Here is a 26841-nt window from a genome sequence, read left to right on the forward strand (position 1 = left end):
ATGCTTGTGCTGCCTGCTTTGCCTGCCCTCCCCCAGGCCCTGCCTCCACCGCGGTCAGCCGCTGACGGAGGCCAGGGTGGCCGGGCAGCGGGGGCAGGGGAGCAGCCCATGGGCCAGCTGCTGTCTGCCTGTTCCGACAGCTCACGCCTGCTCTCCATGGAAGATTCGTTTCGAGGGATGCTCCCTTTGGCTCTACGCCCTTCCCTGCCTCCACTCCTCTGACGCTTCTTCAACTCCATGGAGAGATTCTTCTCTCCTGTACCTTTCCCCTCGTCCTTTATGCCAGCCTCACAGTGTTGCCCTGAGGTGCCATGAAGGAGGGTGTGGGAAGTGCCATGCACTGCACCTGCCCATGGAACGTGCTTGGGGAATGGCAGCCAAGGCGCTACTCCATCCCAAGGACCTTGTGACGGGCAGTCATGAGTGTGGGGAAGACAAGACACATCTTACGGCACCTTGTCTGTGCCAGCAAAATTACACATGATCTTCTTACCTGCCCTGATTCTCTTCGAGAATGTTGGTGGAAGGCATCCTTCGCCCTGGAGAAAGAGGATGCAGAAGTGGCTGGGACAGAACTGGAATACGAAGGATGTGTCTGCCCCTGGGCCTTCCATGGGGTATGTGCAGGAGCAGGGGTCCCTACCTAGCATCCCCCGGACAATTTGGGGAATGAAAGGTGTAAGCTGGGTTTTTTCTTGAGCCGGGATCCTGACTCCTAGCTAGGTGTTGACATCCTCTGAACCCCAGTTTCTCTCTTCTCCTGAAAACAGAGCCTGGCCCAATGGCTGCACTGCCAATACCAGACCTCTTAGCAAGAGGGTGAGGATAATGAGTGTACGTTGCAGCCCATATTCCAGGGCCTTCCAGCAGGAAAGCAGTGAAAGCTTAGCATACACCAGTGTGGACCTCACAACCAGTTCCGACATCACGCCCCTCTGGAAGATTTCCCCCGCTCACCTCCACAGGCCGCCTCCCCTCCCTGTGTGTGCACTTGTGCTGACTGCAATTCCAAATTGCTGTGAATCGTTTCCCTGCTTATCCCTGCTCGAAGTCCACTGGCGCTTCTCCACCTCTGCATTCCCAGCACTTAGCCCAGTCTCTGGAACAGCGGAGCTCTCGTTACAAGGTGATGGATCTAACTGAAATATTGAGTACCTTCTATATGCCAGGGACCAAGATGGATGCTTTACCGAGAACATTAGCTCATCTGGTAGAAGGAGCTCAAAAGTGTTTATTGAATGAATGAACCAGTCTGGGCTCCTATAAAGAAAACGTTATTAATGTTAAATTGTTGTGTAATCATTGCAACTGGATCAATGGCTTTCAATTCTGGCTGCACATCAAAGGTGATTAATCCTGGAGCTTTTTAGAAATACAGATGCTTGGGCTCCATTCCCCAAAGGGTTGTATTGGGTAGATCTGGACAACGGTAATTTCTAAAAGCTTCACACATGCTTCTGATATCCTGACAAAGATGAAAACCACTGGTCTGCACCATCCTTCCCAAGGGGAAATTGGGAACACACAGCCTGGCATAATGGAAAAGAGCCAGGTTTTGGAGCCAGGTAGATGTGGACTCTGATCCTGACACTCCACTTACCATGAAGTTGTGTGACCTTGAGCAGATCTCTTCACCCGCAGCCTCAGTTCACCCCTTGTACACCTGCTGCTACCACCTATGATGGAAGGTGTTCTTAGTTCTCTCCTCTTTCTGCCTTTCCCCTACGAAATGTGTGAGTGAGCCTGTTGGAACTCTTTCTCACGATGCTCTGAAAACTGCCCATCTCTCCTGAGACCACTCCATTAACTGTTGAACTTCTTTGCTCTTACCCAACCACTAGTCTCAGACCTCCAGCCCAGCCCTTTGAAGCCGGGCAAGTCTTTGGAGCGATACTTAAGGAGATCATATTGATAGTGTTTCTCCCGGCTGTTGGGTCTCATTTAGAACCCAGTTGGTCTCAGTGGTAACGGGAGAACACCTCTACAACCGTCCCAGTCAGGTGTGAAGTCCCTCATCCCATTTTTGTTCCATCTCAACTTAAAGTAAAAGCCGTTGGACACCAAACAAAGTCGGTTCTAACGAGTCCCATGTGTAACCGGCTGTTACCTAGATGATAGTTTAGTTAATTACCGTTTTCCAGTACACTGAATTATTTCCATGTTGGTGAACAGCGGCTTAATTACAGAACTTTCTCTCTCTGCAAGACAATGCCTGGGAGAGGGTCCCCAGTCACCTCTGTTGGTGCACCTGTCATCATGTTTAATATGAGGGGAGAAACGCAGAATTCGGCCGGATTCGTGGATAAATGCAGTCTGTGAATTTTATGTCATATTCAGGATGTTTGACTGGGTCAGTTACCTACAGTAAATTAATGAAGACAGCAGCAAGTTTCCATGCGGTTGAACACCAAAAACTTGAGATAATGAGGATGTAAACTGATGTAGTTCACATAAAAAAGTCCATTATTTGAATTTGCATAACATAATAGAATGTCCCATTTTGTCTAAAATATAGATAATTATTCAAATCACTCCTGCCTCTTTCCTCGAGCAGGCGGATTATTTCCGCCTGCTCGTTCCCTGGCCAGGGGCCACTGGAAATGACTTCGTGTGAGCTAAATCTGTGGCCCCAGGTGACCCAAGATTATGCTTTCCGGCTTTACCACACAAGGTGGTTTTCTCCAGTTCTCTTGGGCTCTGACCCTTGGGCTCTGACCCCTAGACAGCGGCGGAGGAAGCAGGCAGCTGAGGGACGTCGTGGCAGACTCAGAGCCAGACTGCATGTGTGTTCAGGGCGGCAAGGCATTTTCTTTAGTTCTTCTCATTTTGCTGTCCAGTTAAATGATCAAATATGGGTAGCTCACGATGGCACCTTGTTCCTTCAGAGTTTGCTTTGTGTGGGAGCTACCGGCAGAATTTGACTAGAATGAAGTGCCACTGGTGCGGAGGGGATGAATTGCTTGACTGCCATTTGGGGTGGGAAGGTCTCCCTGGAAAGTCTGTTCAGTTGTGTGGGCATTTTGTCTGGGTCCTGCAGTGGAGGGGTTATGGGCTCATGACTGACCCCCACTGGAAGCCCACTGCATAGCTTTATAGTCCTTGGAACTGCTTCGTTGGTGCTTAACTTGAGGCACGAGAAAAATTATTTGGATTTAGGGAATTATTCAAGCTCTTTCCTCCAAAAATACTGATTCTAGGATAATTAGGCTGTCTCCACACCAACACTCTGGGCTGGCTTTTATTCTAGATGCTTTGGTATTACCAGAGCAAGTCCTCACAGCTGTGATGATTATGCTAGGTCGTAGCCTATACCCAACCACTTTGAGAATCTTACTCTCCAGACCTCTTCCCCCTTGTACTTCTCTGGTGAACAGTTTCATCTCAGAGACCTCTTTTGCTCGCATTTTTCTTCAGAGGATTTTGGGTGGTTGGCCTTGCCTCAAAGCTCTCCTTCTGTTTTGTGTCTGTGGCATTAGATAGAGAGGGCTCCTTACACTTGGTCCCCACACTCGACTCTCTGCCTCCCTGTGGCCTTGTTGGGCAGGAAGTTCCCCTTTCTTTTTCTCTACACTCCAGCAAAATTAGGAGCATCTGAACAGTTTTCTGAGAAAAAGGGTCACACCCTTTCTTCTAACCACCAGAGTGAACAGAGCTGGGACCAAGACGCTTGCCTTCCACTCCAAATTAGTCCACTCCTAAACTTGACTTCTTTCCATCCCCCAAAGGACCCTTAAGCCCTGTAAAGAAAATCTAAAGGGGAAAAGATGAGATTGTGTAACTAACCAGTTCTTCTCATGATCCCAGGTCCAGTGGCCATTAGTTTTCCCTCGATGGAAACTGAAGGCTCTGTCAACAGGGACACCTGGCTCATCCAACCTTCTATGAGCTTTGCTGTCTGCAAAGAGAAGGGAGGGTTATATTATTAAACTCCAAAAGTGTCTGAAATTCTCTCTCAACTTCTCCAGCTTCCAGGATCTCTGATATTTGTCTTATGTCCTTCCCATATTTTGAAATGAAGATAACCGATAGCTACAGAGATTTACCAACATAGCTGTGCAGGGACTTCGGCTGATGCAGATGACAGAGCTGTATCAGCAGTTTATCTGGGGCACACAGCAACCACGAGAAGGCTGGAGAAGCAGGATGGGGGTGGGCAGGAGTCAGGCTTGTCCACAGAGCTGGGAGGCAAGAGATAGGAGGACGGTCATGGAGCAGAACGTTTGTTGAAGTTTTACTGCTAGATTGGAAGGACAGTCAACTCTTTTCTATCTCTTTGTTCAGGATTCAGATTCAGTCCCATTGTCCTTGCTTGTGTCATGATCCTGCATGTTAGCTACAGGTGAGCAGGGTACCTGCCAAACTCTTATCCGGTGAGAAAGAAGGAATTCCCCAAGGCACACAGGCCATGGTCTTCTTAGGAAGAGGTAATTGATGGATGATGGCCTTAAAACAGCCAGGGATGAATATAACAGTTTAAAAAAACTATTGAAAATAGTTTCGTATGCAAGAACAAAACCAAAGTAGATAAAACACAGAGAAAAAGGCAAGGTTGCACCGAGCTGGGTCAATATGCTGTAAGGTAATGAAAAGAACTTGAATTTGGCGTCTTGTATTTTTTACAAACTTAAAAGAGCCCGTGAAACACAGTGCCTGCATCACATTTAGTCAGGCTAAGTAAAGAGGAGCTGATACAGGCTGGTACTCTCCAGCCACTTTCTCCGGGGTCACCCATGACATTTGCCACCCAGAGGTGTCCTCAACTTGGAGCTGGTTTCCCAGCATCAGTGAGCTTAGCTCTGCTGTGTGGGGCTACAGATCCCTGGAGTGTCGGCTCTGCCCATGGGGGTCTGCCAGTGATTTCTGATGTTTCCATCTGGGACACAGGGCCACGTCCCATAGTATCTTCCATCCTCAAATCAGTTGGCTTTCTTACTCTCAGCTTTGCTCTTGACCCGGGATGAGGTCTTTATTGTCTCGTGGGTGTTGTTAGTTTTCTTTTTCTGGGAAAAGTTCTGGGAAAATGGCAGGTGTCCCACAGAAGCCAACCTCTGTCTACCAGTCATGAACTCAGCAAAGGTGTGGAGAGAGCAGTGGCCCTGCCTTCTCCACGCCGGGGGGCATTGGGAACAAGGAGTAAACTGCAGAGGCAACCTTCTTGCTCGAGGAAATGTGGGTTGAGACTCCATGGGGGTTAACCACCCATAAGAGAGGGACGTTCATGCCAGCTACTCAGGGTGGCCTCTTCCTGGGGAAAATCCTCTCCCACCAGCCTCCTAGGATCTCAAAGCAGCCACTGGAATGGCCCTTAGATTTGTATGGTTCCTTCTTTTTTCTTTTGAAAGCACATTCAGGGCTTCTACATTGTATGGTATTTCTAACCACCCTACAAGACAGGCTCCTAATGTCACCATTAGACAGCCTGTGGTGTTCTATCTCAGAGCAGAACTTTGACATGGCATTTCTCTAGGAGTTTGACCTCAGGGAAGCATGGCGGTAGGCATGAACTTGCCTGGCACATTGGCACTTATACTGCTGGAAAATAGGAGTGAAACTTTGAACACCTCATCAAGGAGCTGGCGTGGCTCCTCCAGGGACACCTGGTCTCGTGCCCCACATCCTTGGGGGGAATTGAGCAAAAAGAGTATATCCTCTTTGTCTTCTAGGAGCTTCCAAGCAGTTTGGCCTCCTTGATTTATTTTGATGTTGTAGACAAAACATCAAATTATTTGAAAGGAATGATACTTGCTCTGTTTTCTTCTCTTTCTCAAGCACACAAACAAAACCATCTCCTTGCCACCATTCACCATATGAGAAAGAGTCAAGTGTGAGGGTCACCCATCTTGGCGGCCTCAATCCTCTTGATACCAGGAATGTCCCCCAAGCCCTGAGAAGTCCCCTTCCTCACCATCCCCACCATCTTCCTCATCCAGGAACCAGCCCTGTGGGCCTTGGAGACAGGGATATGCCTGCTTGCTGGCTCCTCTGGAGATTCCGCACGGGGAGAACTGGGGATCTCAGGGTCAGCCCGGACTTCACCTCCTACTCCAGGCTTCCCAGGCTGCCCCTGCCCATCACAAGGGTTGTGATTCCAGGGAGGCCACTGACCTTCCTGAACCCAAGCCTCGTCTTGTGGACGATGGGGATGATCACACAAGGCTTTCTGAGGATTACGAACTCTATGGCAAATACATGGGGCCCACTAGGGGCTCGAGGACCAGTTCCTTTTAGTCCCGTGGGAACTCCTTTATTCTCCTTTTGTCTCTGCCGGTTCCTCAAGGCATCTTCTCACAAGGGTTGCCTCCGGGTATGACAGGGGTTCTAAGCAGAGTGACGAGGGGAGGCACGTGTTGCCAAGGCCTGCTTGCTGGGTGTCCGCTACCTGGGGCAGCGTCCTGGGCTACTGGTTCCCCACATAACGGAGGGCCAGCCATCCAGGTGGGGGGGGTGGGAGGATTGGGGGGATGCTCACCCAGTGTCCAGCAGGCTGAACAGGCCTGGGGTCTCCAGGCCTCCCCGAGTTTGTGGAAAGCCAGCCATGGCTCATCTTAGGGCTCAGCCTGACCTTCCTGTGCTTTCCCTCCAGGACAAAGAAGTGAACTTGGAGCAGGTCCACCGGCGCATGAACAGCCTAATGGATGAAGACATTGCCCACAAGCAGATTTCCCCAGCGTCCATTGAGCTTTCGGCCCTGGAGATGGGGGGCCTGGCTCCCAGCCAGGCCTTGGAGCCCACGCGAGAGTACCAGAACACGCAGCTCTCGGTCAGCACTTTTCTGCCCGAGCAAAGCAGCCACGGCACCAGCCGGACACTGTCGTCAGGGCCGGGCAGCAACCTGCCGCTGCCCCTGAGCAGCTCCGCCACCATGCCCTCCATGCAGTGCAAACACAGGTCGCCCAACGGGGGGCTGTTCCGCCAGAGCCCGGTCAAGACCCCCATCCCCATGTCCTTCCAGCCTGTGCCGGGAGGCGTCCTTCCAGAGGCCTTGGACACCTCCCACGGCACCTCCATCTGACCGCGTCGCCTGCCCTGCCGCCCGTCCATCCACCCACCCGACCAGCAGAGCTTTTTAATACAAGAAAACAACAACACAAACCACACACACATGCACACACACACACAAAGACTCTTTCATTTTTCTTGTACATATGTGTAAATAATGACAGAATGGAGTGGGGTAAAAGTGTATTTTGAATATTCCCAATTTTCGAAGTCAGTAAAAAAAAACCACAAAAACTGTATGAATGACTTTGTAAATTTTGTTCTATATGAATAAAAAGGCAAATTACTTGTGATCATTCTGAAGTGCCAAAGAAGCCCCCTGTTCCTGGGCCTTTCTAAAGGCAGGAGGGGTGATCAGAATAGGAGCCCCTTCCTGCCGGGGGAGAGGGGAGGATGAGCAGCTATCCCCTTTAGAGGAGCCCCAAATGCTGCTTGTTGCCATGTCCCATGGTTTCCTGCCACGTTCCTCTGCTCCTGGCCCTTTGTTCCTCTTTAATCCCCTTGGGTAGATCAACAGTGAGCCAGCACTGGCGTGACCCCGGGCCACTGTGCTACAGGGTGATCAGCTGTTCCTGTCAGCCTGGGACTTAGGAGGCTCCCGGAACACGGGGCAGTCCTCTTGGTCACCCACCGCATGACACCGTGTGCTGTGGGCCCAAGAAAAGCACCCCCAGTGAGGTGACCGTCTCTGAGAGCTTTGATGCTGACATGCTCTAGGGTCATACTATTGGCCTTGTTTTTTACTTTCTTTCCCCAGTTAGAAGAACCCACAAGTGATAGAATACGGGAAAGGGCAGGCAGGCCCCATCGTTGCCTCTGGAGGCTTGGCAGAGGTGGGCTTGTCCTTGTCCGTGTGAGCAGAGAAATGCTAGGTGTGGTGTGTGGGCCAAATGAGGTGGTGAGATGTGAGGCCAGGGAGAGGGAGAATATCCCCTGGGTTTGTGACCTGTAATTTCAGGTCAAAGGATTCTGTTGGAAAAGTGGAGGGAGGTACCCCGTGAGCAGCCCAGTCCCCTAGGTGATGGCAAGTGCTGGGAATAGATCAATGGGAACGTGTTTGTTCGGATAGGAAGGAGCCTTGGCTCCTAGAGAAGGAGCAGCATAATTTGGTGTGATGTGAAGACATGTAACTCATCCCCCAGGGAAGCAAAAGTGAAAGGGTGTCTCCAGGTCTAAAACTCTGCAGGCAGCCTGCCAAACAGCCAGGACCCAGTCCTCACTGCCTGCTTTGCCCCCTTCGCCAGACCAGAGGCCCTCAAGCAGTGAGCCAGCCCATAGCAGTGCATGGGCTGGGAGCATCATAGAGTCTCTGAGATTCCCAGGACGATCCCTGAACCTACGAACCTGCTGGGCAGCTCTGTTCCTTAAGGCTAGGACAGCCAGACTGCCGCGCCTCCCTCGTCTTTCCTGGGGCAATTAAACTCTAGACCCAGACAAAGAACCACTAGGAGCAGAGCAGTTCGAGTAATGTGAGCCGTATCATTTCAGCTCTTCTCCTGAAGACAAGGGTGATTCTGCTCTCCTAACCTGCCAGGATGGTGAACACAGCCCACATGGGGCACCCAGACGGCTGGGCTCCCTGCCCCCACCCCTCTCCTGGGGCTGGGCAGTAATCAGGGAGCTGAGAGCCCGTCTGTGGTCATGGAGAAATACAAAGACTATTGACTGCATCTCCTTTAGCCTTGTAGAGTTAGTCCAGAGGTGTATTTAGGAGGGTGATAACCAGCCCCGGATTGATTTCTCTCCTGAAGTCCTGACTGACGTGATTGAGCAGAAAGGAACGGCTGCATCACATAGTCAGCTAAAAGCACCCCGGGGAGAAGAGTGTTTATAATTATGTTATTTATCTCTGGATGCTGAGAATGGCCTGATATTAGTGCTACCGAGGCGATCCATTGACATTTCTCCAATCAGAGCCTAGAGAGCCAGGAGCCGGGCGCATGCGCACAGCGAAGCCTGGGTGGGCGGTGGTTTCCCTAAGGGAGGGCAGGCTTCATTTTCTTTCCATCAGCACTTTGGGGGCCCTGCCCAGGATGGTCAGTTTTTCATATATATCTATTTTTTTAATCAAATTCTGGTCTCACTGCCTTATCTCACTCCCAAGTCTGTTTTTCGCTGAGATGATCTGTCTTCTGGGGTACACCATGGATGTCTTGTTGGACGGCTTTGCTTAGAATGGGTGTCAGGGAGAGGAGAGAAACGGCAGGTGTGTGTGTGCGTGTGTGCGCGCGTGCGTGTGTGCGTGTGCGTGTGTGTGTGTGCGCCTGTGAGAAAGAGAGCACACACATCTTTGAGGAAAAGGTATTCTGCTTATATTAATAAAAATCCCTTAACACCTCATGGTGTTATTCTTCACCATGTTTATGTTATTTTTTAAATTTCCTACCCTTGGCATGAGGGGAAATGATTGATATTCAAGTAAGTTCTCCAGAAAAAAAAAATTCCCAACTCGGATTTCTGTGTCAGCTCAGAATGTATCTTTTTTTCATGCTTTGCTCTTTGGATTTATAACTCTGTTTAGACTATTCCATACATTTTAGGTATATTTTGTGCCTTCAGACACTGCAAATAATAATCAGCATTTGGATTAAAGTTGTTTAATAATAAAACTTGACTTTGCTCCCTACCCTCTTCTTCTCTGGGGTGAGGAAATGCTATCTGCTTGTTCCTAGGCATGCTGTGGTCATGAGCTGAGTTCTGTCCCATGGGCATGGGTGGTTGCGAGGGAAACTTCTCTGACCAAGTGGGTGTCAGACATGCCTGGGGGTGGAGGCACACCCTCGTTACCTGGTCTATGTCCAGAGTCCCCCATATCAACCAGGGGGCAATGTGAGGGACAGACTGAGAAGCAATTCTAATTTTCGGTTAACCTAACAATTTCCTGTATAATGTGAGTTACTAGAAAGCTCATAGGGGAGAATTTGGCCATCCTGAATGTTCCGACGGCCCTGTGGAGTGAACAACCTCTTAAGTGTCAGTTGACTTTGTCTCCTCTCTCATCCCTACACTCACTTTGACTGCAGATGAATTGTTTCTCTATCCTTAGGCCTAGGGCTAAGGGGCTCTCATTCTTTGGGGACCTACAGCTTGGCTTTTTAGCATCAGACCCTCAGAGGCTCTGTGGGTACCATTCTCCAATGAATATCCACCTGCCTGGAATCACCAGCCTGGGCCCTGGACCGCCAGATTCACATGCTTCCCCAGCCCCACCTCGTGTATCACAACTTTCCCCTCTGACTTCTAGGCCTTCCAGGAAGAAACAGCTCTACCGTCAGCCTTGGGCCAAAGAGGGCTGACCTGAGGCCTTTGGTTTACATTAGCAAGATCTCAACTTCCAGGAACTGGGAGGAGAGTGTCTAGCCCTAGTTCTTGTGGCTCCGCTCCAATGAGTGGCGTTTCCAATGCTGAATACAAATGCCAAAGCCTGGGGGGCAGGGAGGCAGAGACCCGGCAGATGCTCCCAGGTTATCTGAATAGACAGATCTGGACAGAACTCCCAAAGGCTGCATTGCTTAAGGAACTGCCCACTTCCTAAATTCTAAATCCTCTCAAATCCTGCCAAGGTAGAACTAATTCCATACTGAACTTTGTCTTCTCAAGCACTGAGAGAACAAAGACACACAGAGGAAGACAAGATCACTGGGCCTGACGGCCATGATGGCATGGAAGGGATAGTTGGTTCCTTTGGCTTATGTCTTCTCCTTTAATAATCATAGAGATGGACGAGGTCTGGTGGATAATGTGGGGCCTCGTGGGACCTATGCTTCTGAGACAAAGGGGTTATTTACTCACGGGGCCTGTGTCTGCCTGCATTTTCATTTCTCTTTCTTGAGGGACTCACCATTCACTCCCGTAGGTATGTGCTCATGAATTAGCCTCTATCCTTCAGCAAAAGCCTTGTTTTGTGCTCCTGGCTTTGGCAACACAAGATAGATAAAAGCTCCAAGAATTCTTAACTGACCTTTCCTTGCTACAGACACAATAAAAGAGAGAGTGTTTCTGTTCCTAATGTAACATTCCTTATATCTAAAACATTATTTTATTTCACCCCATTAGTTGCTTTTAATAAATGAAATCATGTTTGATTCTTAATATGCTCACCCTTCACACCAGGAAACTCCGAATAGGTAACAATTTTCTATGCTAACAACTTTAATTATTGTCTTCCCCACTCCCCCATGGTATGTAGCCAGAGAGGTTGGTTATTAGAAAAGTGCACAAATTGCAAATAAATCAGGTGAGCTAACAGTCACCTCCTACAAAGGAGGAAGGGACAATTGTCAGTGTTATCAGTCAGACCCTCCGTCCAGCTTTCAATCTTTCACCTCTGAACTTGACCTTGGGTGCTGAGCCCCCAGGGAGAGGAGAGGTTCTCTCCACAGCAAGAAAAGCTCCTGCTCCAGAAATTTGCAATGACCAATGGCCAGGATCCGGGAGAGGGGGCGCCAGAGTGAGCGAGCAAATGTGTCTCAAGGAGGGTTCAGTTGCTGGCACATTCAAGCTTATAGTTGTCAGGGCAACCAGGTGTCCAAGCTCAGAGGAAAACAAAATACCCAGCAGCACTGAGACTTCTCAACACACAAAATAAGTATACCTGAGCACATGTACGCCTGTGCACTGCTCACACACACACACACACACACACACACACACACACTGGGGTCCCTCCATGCACACTAGCTCAGTCACATGCATGCCAACTTCTGAGAAGCACGCAGCCACGCACTTGGGCAATGCAAGCAGAGGAAGGTCTGCTTGTCAGATGTGGAAAAAAGAACCTAGGGGAGGAAAGAGGCTGCTTCAGGGCTGCCCTGCCCAGTGCCTGATCTCAAGGCAACACTCAGCCAAGTGACGGGGCGCCATCAGCTGTTGGGGAGGGAGACGTGTCTCCCGCCAAGTGGCCTCTCTCTGGCCGGGTATGTGCAGAGTGGACCATGCCCTGCCACCACACCCTCGCTCTGCAATCCTGATTTTTCACGCAAATCCCCCAATATGCAAAGAAGTCTCGAGTATTCCCCAAGGCATCATAATGGTTTCCAAACAAGAACACCCATTATCATATTCATATCAGCAGCTGTGTCTTGATCAAGTATAGTGTTGCGGGGATTGTGTTATACCCTTTGTGTACAAACGCCGTCTCATCCTCTGAGCAGCCCTGCAAGGTAGAAAGTGTGAGCCAAAATTTATAGGAAGGGAAAATGAGACTCACAAAGGCATGGTCCCAACGCTGGTAAGTGACAGCGCTGGGACTCACACTTCCTTGTCTGTCTGCCTCTGGAGCGCATGTTCCTGTCACAGCAGCTGGTGCTCCCTGCGGAGGGAGCGGATGACCCAGCCACGGAACCCCAAGGCACAGTGGCACCAGCACCGCCACTTCCCCCGGTCCACTGCCTCCCCTCCGGCGGCCTCAGGGCGTGGCGGTGAGTATCTGCTTTTGCACCCCTGCAGCGGCTGTGTCTACCCTGGCTAACGGGGTCATTCTCAATCAGAGCACCTGGGCCAGGCAGCTGCTCCCCTGACACCCCCCTCAGCCAGGCTGGGCATCAAGGTCAGCGAGCTTCACTCAAGATGGCAAGATGGGCCGCTTCTCCCGGGGTCTCTCTCCCCCCTGCCTCTCCCCAAAGCCTCTCCTCCTGCAGATGGTAAACTGTGCATCAGGCCAAGGGAGGCTCTGGGGCTGACGAGCGTTCTAAAGAACTTCAGCATTCTCCCGCAGAGCGGGAATGCCTCCCCTGAAGTCCCTGGGTAGATCTCAGAGGTGTTTGAGAACCTTCTAAAATTGCTTGCCAAGGGGGGGCCTGGGAGATTCAGTCAGTGAAGTGTCGGACTCTTGGTTTCTGCTCAGGTCATGATCTCAGGGTCATGAGATGGAGCCCCACGGAGGGCTCCGGGCTCAGCAGGGAATCTGCTTGAGATGTTCTCCCCCTCTCTCTCTGTCCCTCCCCCTGCTCTCAGGCATGCACTCGCCCGCGTGCTCTCTCTCCCCCTCACCCCAAAATAAATAAATAAAATCTTTAAAACTGCTTGCCGTATTGCTGAATATGTGTATGTATTTTTTCCAGGAACAGGGACGTCTTCCACTATACTCCCATATAGGAATATATAGGAAGAAAATCCCATGTCTTCCAATATAGTCTTAAAATTCTCTTGTAAAAGCTCTAAGCCAGTGCCCCAAAGAGCTGGGAGTCAGGCTCCTGTGTCCCGTTCTGTCAATGTCAGTGTTTAGGTGTAATCCTGTTTCAGGGCTTATCTGAGGGAGGGAGGGACTAATTACAGAACAATAGCCAGAGAAGGGAGTGTGCAAAATACATTGCAATTGAGCCCCACCCACCCACCCAGGTTTAACCCCTGAGGCAGGAAAGTCCCGATGGCAGGACACAGGGGAGCTGCAAAATGCAGGGAAAACCCACGGATGCTTTTGCCCTAAAGGCAGGAAGGCAGCCCCACAAGGCCAAGGATATTGCAACTGGCTAAGTCTGGGCTGGAATCCTACTTCTGGCATGTATTGGCTGGGATATCTTGAGCACGTTGTTTTTTTCCTTTTTTGAATTTCACTGCTTCGATCGTATATTGATGACAGTGATCTCTATCTCTGTCTGGTTTGAGAATCTCGTAACTAGTAATGATAACGAAAGCCAGAAGGGGTCGAGTGTTTACCGTGTGCCAGGGTTTTCCCTGTAGCATGTCATTTGTTCCTATATCATTGTCCATGGTAGCTAATGAGGACGAGACTCAGAGCAGCGTACTGACATGCTTACATGGTGGAGAAGGGAGAGAATGTCGAGGGAGTCTGCTCAGAGCCTGAGCTGCTCCTCGTGACCCGGTATTAGCAAGCATCCGCGTGGTGCCAACGTACGTCTGCGCTTGCTTTGTTCTCCTGGGTCTGGCTCCTGGGGTGGCAGGCTCGGGAAGAAGGGATTGCGGTCTCCTAGACCCCAAGCTAGACAAATGCTGAGAGTCAATAAAATAAGGGAAGCTCAGTTTACATTTTGGTTCCGGGTTTTCCAGCTGTGTGATCTAAGATCCGAAGTGATGAGCAAGTGTTCTCTGTGACCCAGAGAGGGAAGTTTCCCCAGTTCATAAGCTCCCCTCTTCCAACACCTGAGCCTCTTGTGAAACATACACAGATCCCAGAGGCCAGCACTGGCTCCTGACAAGCAAGGCCATACTTACTTACCTTTGCTTCGTGGAGGTCAAATTACTTTCTTCTGCACTAAGGTAGAGCCAAATGTGTGGTCTCATGTTTATACAATAGGTGCAAACTGGGGAGTAGGCAGATTTGGCTTAAAATCTGTTTTTTTTTTTTTTAAGATTTTGTTTAATTTATTAGAGAGAGAGAGATGAGCGGGGTAGGGGGAGAGGGAGAGGGAGAAGCAGACTCCCCGCTGAGGAGGGAGCCTGATGCGGGGCTCGATTCCAGGACCCCAAGATCATGACCTGAGCCAAAGGCAGACGCTAAACTGACTGAGCCACCCAGGTATCCCTAAAATCTGATTTTTGTCACTCACCAGACGGGTATCCCTAGTCCCACTGCTATCACCTCCAGACCGCCATTGTGTCCCCTCACCCATAGTGAGTCCGGAGTCCTGAGCTGTGGTGAGGATCAGTGATGATGCAGGTAAGGTGCCTACACAAATATCCTCTCACACACGGCAGCTCCTAAGACAGTCGGCATACCTACAGCATCGCACTTCGCCGCAGCAACTTCAAGGCTCCGTTAGCCAACCACGGCCTCCAAAGTGTCCATGTCCTTCCAGCTGGGGCAGGAGGTGGCATTACCTGCCGGGGCAGCGAGAAACAGCGTTTGCCCTTCCACCCTTAGCACTGTGATGCTTGCTGAATGCCCCCAGTCCTGTCCCCAGGGAGCTGACAGTGTCGGCAGGCCTCCCCTCTGTTCCTGAGACCCACTCAGGTAATAATTCTGAGTGTTCCCAGAAACCCAATGAAAACCAGCCTGGCATCCTGGAGATTCATGCTTTGGTCATGAGCCGTTCAGCCCCTGCCCTCCCTGCACCTGACTTCCTGCTTGTGCTCGTGATGAGACGCAGAAGAGCAGAAGCAGGTTCTGGGGCGAGAGAAGCCCCAGAGTGGGTCTAGGCACTGATGAAGCCTCAGATATGTTCCATCAAGCCTCAGCCCTCAGACATGACAGCCTTTTGCTTCCGAGGGAAGACCCAACTTCCCCACATTTTGTGGGGAAAAAACAAATGCAGAAATTTGGAACAACCAAAAGTACGTGTGCTGAGATAATTTTACTTTTATTCTGTGCCTCTTTTTAGCTTCTGCCACTTTCTTCGGTCTGAAGCTCACAGTAGCCATGTTGTCCTCAGTCAGCACCTTGTGGTCTGGACAAGCTAAGTTGTGTCGTGGAGAAGATGCTTTTCACATTTGGGAGGTAAATGACAGAGCAGGTGGCTCGATCAACATGGATCCTGCCGGCCCAGTGAGAGAGGGCACAGTGAGACGGAGGGATTGGGGGGAGAGGGACTATTCAGAAAGATGTACATTTGCCACAGGTCATGGAAGGCTTCGGGATAGTGGAGATGCCTGGGCACAGAAACAGCAGCATCGCTTGTGCCCTCAGAGCCGGAAAGGACGGTAGAAGGGGGCGTGTCTTCTCGCTGCCATAGAGAAGGTTGGAAAGGGCTGCCTGTCCCTTTCCAGGGAATGAGCCATTGATGGTGATCCCATAAGGAGCGTGCTGGGGGAGCCCAGCCTCTGAACTCTATGCCACCCTCCCTCCAATCTCCTGCCAATCACAAGAGCAGAGGACAGGGAACCCATTGAGGCAGCTCGCACTGACCAACCTGGGGCACAGAGCAGCGTGGAGAAGGATAGGGAATGGGTATTGGAGGTGTGGCAAAGATGGAGGGATAAAAGGTATTTGCTTAATACAGCAGGGTCCAGAGAGGAAAGCAAAGGGATTCACATGGGTTATATGCCTCTCATGTCCCTCGGGAATGAATTCATTTCTTACATTGGAAAATTAAGAAATCTCTTTCTGACAAATGAGGAAAATGAGACTCAGAATAATTAAGTGGTTTGCTCACGATGATGCAATTCATCCGTCAGTCTAAATAAAACTTGTGCTCTCTCTACCCTGGATTGGCCCGTGTGTTCAGGAGATGCAGGTGTGAGACACCATCAGACAGAGGGTCACTTCCCTGGATCTGGGGCTCAGCCACCCAGGGCAGTGAGCTTGTGGGGCAAGGTAGGCAGAGCGGAGCAGGAGGCATGTAGAGAAAGCACTCATCTGAGGAGGCAGAGTGGCTGCGTCCTATACAACTAACTTGGTTGTTGGCCAGTCTTCTGAATGGATCCCCAAAGAATAAAAAGGTAGTGTGTTGGACTCAGAAAGGTGTGCTTTTGAAGTCAGGTTCTACTACTTTCTGGCTATATGACCATGAGTAAGTCACTTAACCCCTCTGAACATCAGCTTCCACATCTTTGAAATCGATACAATGCGGGCCGCAGTTCTATCTCAAAGGATGAAATAAGAAAACTTGGAATAAAGCCCCTCATGCCAGCATCAGTGGCTGGCTCAGCCCAAGTGTTCAATCGATGGCGACCACGATTAGTGTAGGAAACGGCGTTGCAAAGGACTTGACGATGAGGCCACAATTTTCAAATATACTTTCTTTACAAAATCATAAAACACACGCAGAAAAATGCACAAATCATCACTTATAGGTCGATTCATTTCAATGAGGTGAGAGTGCTTCTGTGTACCCACCAACCAAAATAAGAATGAGAACATTATCACCTTCCTGACCGAAACCTCCAGAGCCCCAAAGGTAACCATGACCATGCGTTCTAGAACCACTGATTAATTTCATATACATTTGAAATACAGGTACGTAGAAGCAATGATCGTTTCTGGTCTGGCTCTTTTTCGTTCAACATTGGCTTTAGACACGTCTACGTGAGGTTCATTTCATTGCCGTTGAGGATTTCACTGTGTGAACCTCACAATGTATGTACGACACTGCTAACAGACTTTTGGTTTGTTTTCATTTTGAATTATTACAAATTGTGTTCCTATGAACGTTTTTTGTACATGATTTGGGGTGAATTGATGTATGATTTCCGTTGGAGTGCTGGGCCGTGGGTATGCATCTGTGAGACCTTAGGTAGACGCTGCTAAGAAGTTTTCAGAAACAGGAGTAGTGATTTATGTACTTTATGGTGTTTGGGAGTTGCGATTGTCCCACACCCTTGCTGTTACCAGTGCTGTCAGATATTTTAATTTCAGCTCTTCCAGCGGGAATGCCGTATACCTACTTGTGGCTTTAACTCGCATTTCCTGATGAGTAATGAGATTGAGCCCTTACGGATGCCTTCGTGAAATGTGTCTCTTCCACACCTTGGCTTTGCCTTCTCACTCCCTTTCTGGGATCTTCTGAACAGAAATTCTTCAATGAAATGTAGATTCACGAATCAACTTTTCCCTTATCCTCAATGAAAGCTTTTGCCTAAGGCAGGCCAGGGAGGTATTCTCTGTGTTCTTTGTTTTTCTTGGTTGCCCTTTGTTTTGACTTTCTCATTTCTATACCCCTCCTGGAGTTGATTTTTGAGTATGATGTGAAATAGAGGTTAAAAACATTTTCAAAAATACAGATCTTTGATTATTCCAGCACCATCCATAGGGGAAAAAAAGTCCCTTTGCCATCACATTTATCTTAAATCAAATGGGTTGACCCCTTTTCATATTCTGCTCTGTTGGCCCGAATGTCCATCTGGTAGTGATACCGGTCTGTCTTAGTTACCGTGGCTTTGTGGTCAGTCTTGATATCTGGTAGTGTAAGCACGTCCTATGCATTCACACATGAATTTTAGAATCAACATCCCATTTCCGCAGAAATCGTCTTGAGACTTTAACTGAGACTGCCTCGAATCCAAAAACAAAGCTGAAGAAAATCGACACCTTTCCATTCCTTACTTTCAACTTTTCTGTGTTCTTGTACTTCGGGTCTGGCATTTGTAAGCAGATAGAAGTTCAGTGTACGTGTGTGTGTGCATGTTTAATTTATTACAGTTTCTTAGATCCTTAACTGAAGTGATTAGTCCATTCACATTCAGTGTAATCGATGATGTATTTGGGTTAGATCTATAACCTTACTACTTTTTCTATTTGTGTTTAGGCTAATTATATCCCTTTTTTTGCCTTCTTTGTAGTTAAAATAAGCTTTGTTATTCAATATCGTATCTCTGTTAATTTGTCAGTTATGCATGCTTATATTCTCCAACCTCTTAAAGGAAATACCCTAAAAATGGAAATAGTATTTTTACTATGCCCAAGACAAGGGCAGGACCTTAAACACACTTTAAATTCATTTATCACTTTATTTCCCATATTTTATTATTTTATTTCTCCATATTTTTTCAACAAGATGAGATGTAATCATTGCTATATACAGTCAGGAATCACTTGGGTTTATCAATATATTTATCTTTGCTGTGTCTCTTCTTTCTGAAAATTTTTTTTCTACCTCAAGAATTATCTTAAGGATTTCTTTACATGTTGGTCTGTTGATGACAACTACCAACCCCCTTTTTTTTGGGAGAAGCCTAGAAATCCATCTTTATTTTATTTTTCTTTTTAGGGGATGTTTTCACTGGCTACAGAATTCTAGGTCAGTTCTTATTTTCTCTCAACACCTTAAAAATATCACTCCTTTGTCCTCCTCTGGCTTCCAGAGTTTCTGCTGAGGTCAGTTCTCATTACCTGTTGTTTTTCTTTGAACATAATATGTCTTCTTTTCTGGCTGCTTTTAGGATTTTGGTTTGTGTTTGGCTTTTTAGCAATGTTACTATGATGTTCTTAGGTGTGGTTTTTAATAAATTTCTTATGCTTGGTGTTTTAGAGGTTTTTGAATTTATGAGCTATTGTCATTCATCAGTTTTGGTAAAATTTCAACCACTCTTTTCTGACTGTGGCTCTATATGTATTCGAACTTTTATTTACTTATTTTTAAAAATCATACTGTATAGGTCTTCTAGGCTTTTTTTGCAGCATTTTCCATTCTTTTTTTTTTTTTTAACTACCTTCTCCAGTCTAACTATTCTTAAACACTGATCACATTTTTTTTCTTTGTCTAAATCCTAGATCACCTATGGGTCTGATTTTATTATTTATATTTTTATGTTTTTAATGTGGTTTTTTTTGTTCTATGTTTTTAAAAACTTTTAACACCTTTCACATATATACATATACATCCTTATTAGAGTATTACTATTTTTATAGGCTTTATTTTTAGACTACTTTTAGGTTCACAGCCAAGTGGAGTGGAAATTAGAGTTCCCACATATTCACTGTTCCCACACATGCACAGCCTTCTCCACTATCAGCACTCCACACTAGAGCAGTATTTTTGCTATAATCGATGAATATACATCGAGACATCCTATCACCCAAAGTCCATTGCTTGCAACAAGGTTGATCACATTCTACGGTTTAACAAACATATAATAACACGTATCCACCACTAAAGTTTCATACACAGTAGTTGCACTGCCCTCAAAATCTATGCTCCCGCTCTTCACCTCCGCTTCCCCCTCACCCTTGGCAACACTGATCATTTCATTGTCTTCATAGTTTTGCCTTTTCCAGAATGCTATATAGTTGTAATTCTACAGTAATAAGCATGTAAGTTTTCTCAATGTCTTTTTAAGATCTGATAGCGCATTTCTTTCTAGCACTGAATACTATTCTGTTGCCTGGATATTCCACAGTTTATCTACACATTCACCCATTGAAGGACTGTGTTTGTTTTGGTAATTATGAATAAAATTGCTATGAACATCTGTGTGCAGGTTTTTGTGTGAACATGAATTTTCAATTCTTTTAGGTTGAAATATCAGTGGTTACTAGCTCCTTATACCAAGATACACTAGCGTTTTGCATTTGGGCAATTCCAAAAGGTGTGTAGTAGTATCTTGTTTTAATTTGCAATCCCCCGATGACATATGATATGGCACATCTTTTCATATGCTTATTTGCTATCTACCTCCTTCGGTGAGATGTCTAAGTTTTTTGCCCATTTTTAACTTGGATTCTTCAAATATTCTTAGTTGTGGGGAATCCCCTTACAAAGAAACTGGAAACTAGGGAAAGAGCAGCTAGAACATTCTAAGGACTGGGCAAGCCTAGCAGTAACACCAAAACAAGACACAGGGACCCCACCTTAAAGGTCTGAGAGACTCAGTACAATACTCAGACCAGCAGAGCAGGGGCCTGAGTATAGAGGCCATCAGCCCAATGGCAGCTGTCCTCGAACCTGAGCACATGACCTGAGTCTGCTTAGGTTGGGATAATTATGTCTTCTCTCCTTGTTTTTAAATAATATTCCATTGGAGGCATTTCACATGTGTCTTAGCAGAATCTATTCTTTGCTCTATGGGCCTGGGAGATCTCAGATGGATGGGGAGAGTGTACCTGAATGGACTGCATGGTGAGGACCAACCACAGAGATAAACGAAAACCAGGATGGACCAAGAGAGGTGGTCAACATTTATCAAACACAACAACGTGCAGGGGATCAGCTTCTTCTGGGGATGCAGAGATGCAGAGAAACTCCTGTGGAGATATCAAAGCATACTGTAATGGGAATGACCTTGCATCCTGGTCTGCCAGAGACAGTCCTAGATTATGCCTATTGTTCCAGAAGTTACTAATAGCTTCAATTAGAAGGACAAATTATCTGGTTACTCTAGCTACCATGGATGTGTTTGTTAGTTTCATATGTCAACTTGGCCAGGCCACAGCTCCCAGCTATTTGGTCATGGTCTAGATGTCATTGTGAAGGTATGTTTTAGAACAGATCAACACTTAAATCAATAAACTTTGAGTAAAGCAGTTACCTTCCATAATGAGAATAGGCCTTATCTAATCAGTTGAGATCCCCGGGGAAGAAGGAATCTGCCTCCCTTCTGCCTGCATACTCGAGTTACAACGTCGGCTCTTCTGGATCTCCAACCTGCTAGTGTATCCTGTAGATTTCATACTTGCCAGCCTCCTCCATAAATGCTTGAGCCAATTCCTTAAAATAAATCTCTCTTTCTTTCTGTGTACACGCACCCACACCCACATGCATAGACACCCTATTTCTGTGTCTCTGGAGAACCCTGACTAATACAATGGACTTACATATCAGGGCCTGCGGGGACATAGTTGCAAGAGGCTTTGTTTCTTCAACACCCAAACATTTGAAGGGCAGACTGTCTAAATAACAAGGCAGGTGAGGAAGTGGCTGAGGGAGGAGCTTGGGGATGCCGGAGGAGTTCTGTGTACCTGGTAACCTGGAAGAGGAAGTGGGGTGTAAACTCCAAAGGGCTAAAGCCTAGTTTGCACTTCCCATAAAGTATTCCCCAGGTATCGGCGAACTACCAGGGGGTTTTAAGCAGGACAAAACCTGCGTCAGTTTCCTTTTTCCTAAGGCTCTCTAGCAGCGGATCAAGTGGTGGGATGGTGAAAAGGGTGGCAGTAGGGATAGTGAGGGGGTGCTGGCCAGAGCTCAGAGAGTGGGATCATGATTTGAGCAGAGGCAGCAGCAGTGAGCGTGGAAAGGACAGAGATAGATTTCAGGAAAGTTCTTCCTTTCTTGTTGTTGCGACACCTGTTGGGTGACACGTGTATCCTGAATAAACCCAACCACCTGCTTTCTCTATTTCCACACGCAGACAGTGGAGCACAGGTGGTGAAAGCAACACAGCTGAGCAGATTGCTGTCATTATAAATGCATGATCGCCAGTCTCAAAGAGACCTAGAAGTTCTACCAGGACTTTCTGGCCAATTGAATCTTCACTTTCCTCCAGAAACTGTTCATATTTTTAAAATGCAGGAATGTGGCCTTTCTCCCTCACTCAACATTTTTTAAACTAAGCTTAAAGTTTTTTTTTTAAGATAGAGGCATCTGAGTGGTTCAGTTGGTTAAGCACCAGACTCTTAGTTTCGGCTCGGGTCCTGATCTCATGGCTCTTGAGATGGAGCCCCACATCCGCCTCCCCGCTCAGTGGGAGTCTGCTTGGACAATCTCTCCCTCTGCCCCTCCCCTCCCTCTCTCTCTCTCCCCCTTTCCCTCAAATAAATAAATAAATCTTTAAAAAAAAATAAAAGATAATTACAGATTCATACATAGTTGTAAAAAAGAATACGGAGAAATCCAAGGTACCCTTTGGTCAGCTTTCTCTAACGGTAATGTCTTGCAAAACTATAGCATAGTATCCGCACGGACATGGATATCTAGGCAGGATAGAGAATGTCATTACCGTCACATCTTCATTTTAGTTTTTACAGCCACACCCATTTCCTTGTGCCGCTCCTTAACTCCTGGCAACCACGAATCCATTTTTCATTGCCATAATTTTGTGAAGAATATTACATATGTGGAATCATGCAGTATATAACTTTTGGGAATTGGCCTTTATCACTCAGGATAATTCTCTGAAGATTCTTCCAAGTTGTTATGTGTATTAATAGTTTGATTTTTTTGATTGCTGAGTAATATTTCATGATATGGATATACCACTATTATTTAAACCATTCACCCACTGAAGGACATTTTGGGTGTTTCCAGGTTTTGCCTATTACAAATAAACCTGCTACAGACATACATGCACAGGTTTAATGTGAACATAAATATTCATTTTTGTGGAATAAAAATCCAGGAGTGCAATTGCTGGATTACAATTGCTATAGTGGTTACACGTTGGTTTTACAAGAAACTGCCACATTGCTTTCCAGAGTCACTGCACCATTTTACATTCCCACCATCACTATGGTGGTGATCCAGTTTCTCCACAGCCTCTCTAGCACTTGGTATTGTCATTATTTTTTATTTTAGTCGTTGGGATAGGTTTGTATGATAGCTCATGGTGAATTTCATTTTTATTTCCCTAATGGCCAGTTATACTAAACATCTTTTTTTTTTTTGCCATCTGAATATTCTCTTCAGTGAAATATCTCTTTGTGTCTTTTGCTTGTTTTCTAATTAGATTATCTTACTGTTTAGTTTTGAGAGTTCTTTATATATTCTAGGTACTAGTCATTAGTCAGATATGTGGTTTTATTGGGAGAGGTTATTGAAAAGACATGAGTGCCACGTGACTTGTGAGCTGGACCTGGGCTCTTGGAGGCCCCCTCATTCATCCCCTGTCCTTGGGCTATGGGTTCTGCTTACCTTTCCCACTGCCAGAGGCTGCTCCAAGAACATAGGCTTGAGATAGTGATGTGGTATTGAGAACACCTGCAAAGTATACAAGACTGAACCCAATTAAGGCCTCTCTATAAACTCTGAGGTTCTGGAGGGCAGGGAGAGGATTCATTAGTCTTGCTGCAGCCCAAGACCAGCGTCCTAGGTAAGTTCCCTTTATTTAAAACTGCCACTTACGAACCTGGAGTGGCCTGTCTCTTTCTTCGGTCTCTCCCTGCCCTTCACGTAAGGGGTCCAGTGACAGATTTCACCTGGAAAGCGTCCCAAGAAGGTTTTTGAACCAACAGATTTGCAAATATTTACTTCCAGCCTGTGGCTTGTTTTTTCATGGCAAACATTTTAAATTTTGTTGGAGTCTAATTTATCAGTTTTTCCTTTTATGGATAGTGCTTTGATATCAAGTTTAAATGCTCTTTGCCTGGCCTTAGGTCTCAAAGATTTTCTCTTTTTAATGAGTTGTTTTATAGTTTTATATTTTACATTTAAGTTTGTGATCCATTTTTACTTACTTTCTGTATAGGGTATAAAACTTGGGTTGAGTTTCAGTTTTTTTGCCAGAGGTTGCCCACTTGTTCCATCACCATTTGTTAAAAAAGCTACCTTTCCTCTATTGACTGACTTCTACTCTTTTGTCAAAATCTAGTTGGGCGTATTTATGTAAGTGATTTCTGGGTTCTCTGTTCTGTCCCACTGATCTGTATGTGTATCCCTCCATTAATACCACGCCATCTTGCTTACTGTAGCTATATGTTAAGTCTTGAAATCAAACAGATTTATTACCCATTATTCTTTTTCAAAATTATTTTGGTATTCCAGTTCTTTCCCTTTCCATTGCATTTAGAACATTCTTGTCCAGGGGTACCTGGGTGGTTCAGTCAGTTAAGCGTCCCAATTTGGGCTTGGGTCATGATCCCAGGGTCCTGGGATCAAGCCCCTGTGAGGCACCCTGCTCAGCAGGGAGTCTGCTTCTCCTTCTCCCTCTGCACCTCCCCCCAGCTTGTGTGCTCTCTCGCTCGCTCTCTCTCAAAATAAATAATTGAAAAAAAAAAAAAAAGAACAATCTTGTTCATACACAAAACTCTTGCTGTGAATGTTATAGTAATTGCATTAAACTTGTATATCAATCTGGGGAGAATTGACATCTTTACTATATCGATTTCCGACCTATGAACGTGGTATGTATCTTCCTTTATTTAGATCTTCTGTGATTTCGTGAACATTTTGTAGTTTTTTTTAGCATGAAGCCCTATACGTATTTTATTATACTTACGCTGAATTGTCTTATGTCTAAAATAAACGGTACTATATTTCAAATTGTGGTACATTTGTTCATTGCTATTATACATGAAAATGCTTTTTTTGTATGTTTATTTTGTATCCTGCAACCTTGCTGGACTCATGTATCAGTTCTAAGAAGGTTTTTTGTAGATTTCTTGAAATTTTCTGTATAGAGATAGTTTTATTTCTTCCTTTCCAATCCGTATGTCCTTTATTTCCTTTTCTTGTCATGGCTAGAACACCCAGGATTATGTTAAATAAGATGTTTTGTTCCTGATTCATTCTTTCATGGTTAAGTGTGATGTTAGATGTAGATTTTTTTTGTAGAATGTTTTTAATCAAGTTGTAGATTCCGATATGTCCCTCTCAACAATCAAAGATAACCTGACAGGATAGAAGTCTAGAATCCTCATTTGACTTTTGCTGGCATGGGTTGAGGTGAACCCATGGTTTTGAGGGTTGTCGTTGTTGTTGGTTTTTGTTTTACTATAGAAGAGCAGTTATTGTCTATAGTTTTCTGTCTTGCTAAGCTATCTACTTCCTGGTCCTTTGGCTAGAAAGAGCAGGCTATTGTTGAAGCTATGTTATTATTATTATTATTATTATTATTATTATTATTATTATTTTGTCTCTTCTTATTTGTGTCTAGGTTGCAGGCTTCTTCAGCAACAAGTCTGGAATGTGTAAGATGAAAAGAAAACCCAGGGAATTCACTACTATGTTGTTCCTTCTCATCCCAATGCCCAGTCTGCTACCTTCTCCTCATACTTCAGAACTTCTTCTATTTGCTTTATATGTAGTGTTTGAATACAATTTAGAGGGAGAAATAGGGGAAAGTATGTCTACTCCATCTTCCTTGAAGAAGAAGTTCTTGCTCAACCGATTTTACTCCATGTCCACTTTGCAGAAGAAAAAAAAGAAACTAACTAGATACTACCAAAAAAGAATTCCCTTGTCTTCCAAACTACAAACGTATAAAATGATCTACATCTCCCTCTGAACAGCTCTCCCTTTTGTTTTTTCTTGTTATAGCAGAGGAGACTTCCCACTTTGGAGCCAAGACCAAATCTCTACTGAACACTAGATCCCATCCACTCCTGCTTCCCCAGGAGCATTGAAAAATAGATTGTTTTTCCTTTCTCTTATACATTGATTTCTCCTGTTAAGTAGATTTTTCTATTAGATTTTAATTGTGCTCGTGCCCTTTCCACTAAATACAAGACAAATCTTGGTTGCACTTTTCCTCCAGCTCTTGCTCTGGCTCCCTTTTTCCTTTATTGAATTTCTCAAAAGAAAATAACCTTATTTCTTTATGTCCTATCTACTCCTCAACCATTCCTATGTGGCTTTGGTTCACATAATTTCACCTCTAAGTAGCTCTACTGAATAGAGGTATTTCTGTATGCTATCTTCTTGAACACTCAGCATCTTTTGGCTCCAGTGATCACTGCCTGCTTCTTGAAGCACTCTGCCTTTAGCTTCCATGAGACAGTATTCTCCTGGTTTTTCTCTTACTTCTCTTGCCCCTTCTCCATTTTCTGAGCTCATTCTCTCATACCCTACCAGTAAATGTTGTTCTCAGAGTTTGGTCACATGCTTTTTTCTCAGATCACTCAAGTTTTTCTCCTTGAACATTTTCACTTACACAATAACCTCAGTTATCAGCTACATGTAGATAGTTCACACATGTCTATCCAGCCTCATCTCTCCTCTGAGTTTCACACTTGTAATGTCTAATCTGTCTTCGAAGGCTGGAAGTCCCTGCAAACCAATATGCTCTAAGTTGAAATCCAGATCTCCATAAGAGTCCCCTACTACTCCCCAACAGCACATAATCCTCTTCCTTTGTTCTCTGAGCCAGTGAATGGCACCAGCATTCATCCAAATTATAAAAGCCAGGAATCTATGTAGGAATCAGATATGTCGTTCTCGTCTTTATCTCTCCTATTTGACACATTACTATGTTCTGTTGATTTTACCTCCCAAATAACTTACTAACCTATCCACTTGTCTCCAGTCCCACTGCCCTTATACTGATCCAAAAGACTATCGCCCCTCTTTGACCACAGCTGCCCAAACATTCCCAACATCCACCCTTGCTCCTCACCAAGCTGGTCACCACATTGAAGCAGAGAAATTTTTTTCAAAATTCAAATTTGATTCTCCACCTCTCTGTCTTTTCTCTTCTTTATTTTTTTAAAAGATTTATTTATTCATTTGGGAGAGAATCTTCAAGCAGATTCCCTGCTGAATGGGGAAACTGATGTGGGGCTTGATCTCTCCAGCCTTGAAATCATGACCTGAGCCAAAATCAAAAGTCAGACACTTAACCAACTGAGCCACCCAGGCAACC

At 46.0% G+C, this 26841-nt stretch overlaps 1 protein-coding gene across 1 annotated transcript in view; it reads left to right on the plus strand.

Moving 5' to 3' along the window:
• GRID1 (glutamate ionotropic receptor delta type subunit 1) overlaps positions 1-7302 on the plus strand; it is a 684166-nt gene extending 676864 nt beyond the window's left edge. The window contains exon 16 of the mRNA XM_026504591.4: positions 6584-7302. Within this exon, the coding sequence (XP_026360376.2) occupies positions 6584-7012 (429 nt within the window). The 3' untranslated portion in view covers positions 7013-7302. The remainder of the gene's footprint in view (positions 1-6583) is intronic.
• Positions 7303-26841: the final 19539 nt, after the last annotated feature.

This window comes from Ursus arctos, unplaced genomic scaffold, assembly GCF_023065955.2.
Source record: "Ursus arctos isolate Adak ecotype North America unplaced genomic scaffold, UrsArc2.0 scaffold_7, whole genome shotgun sequence".
Classification (NCBI taxonomy): Eukaryota; Metazoa; Chordata; class Mammalia; order Carnivora; family Ursidae; genus Ursus; species Ursus arctos.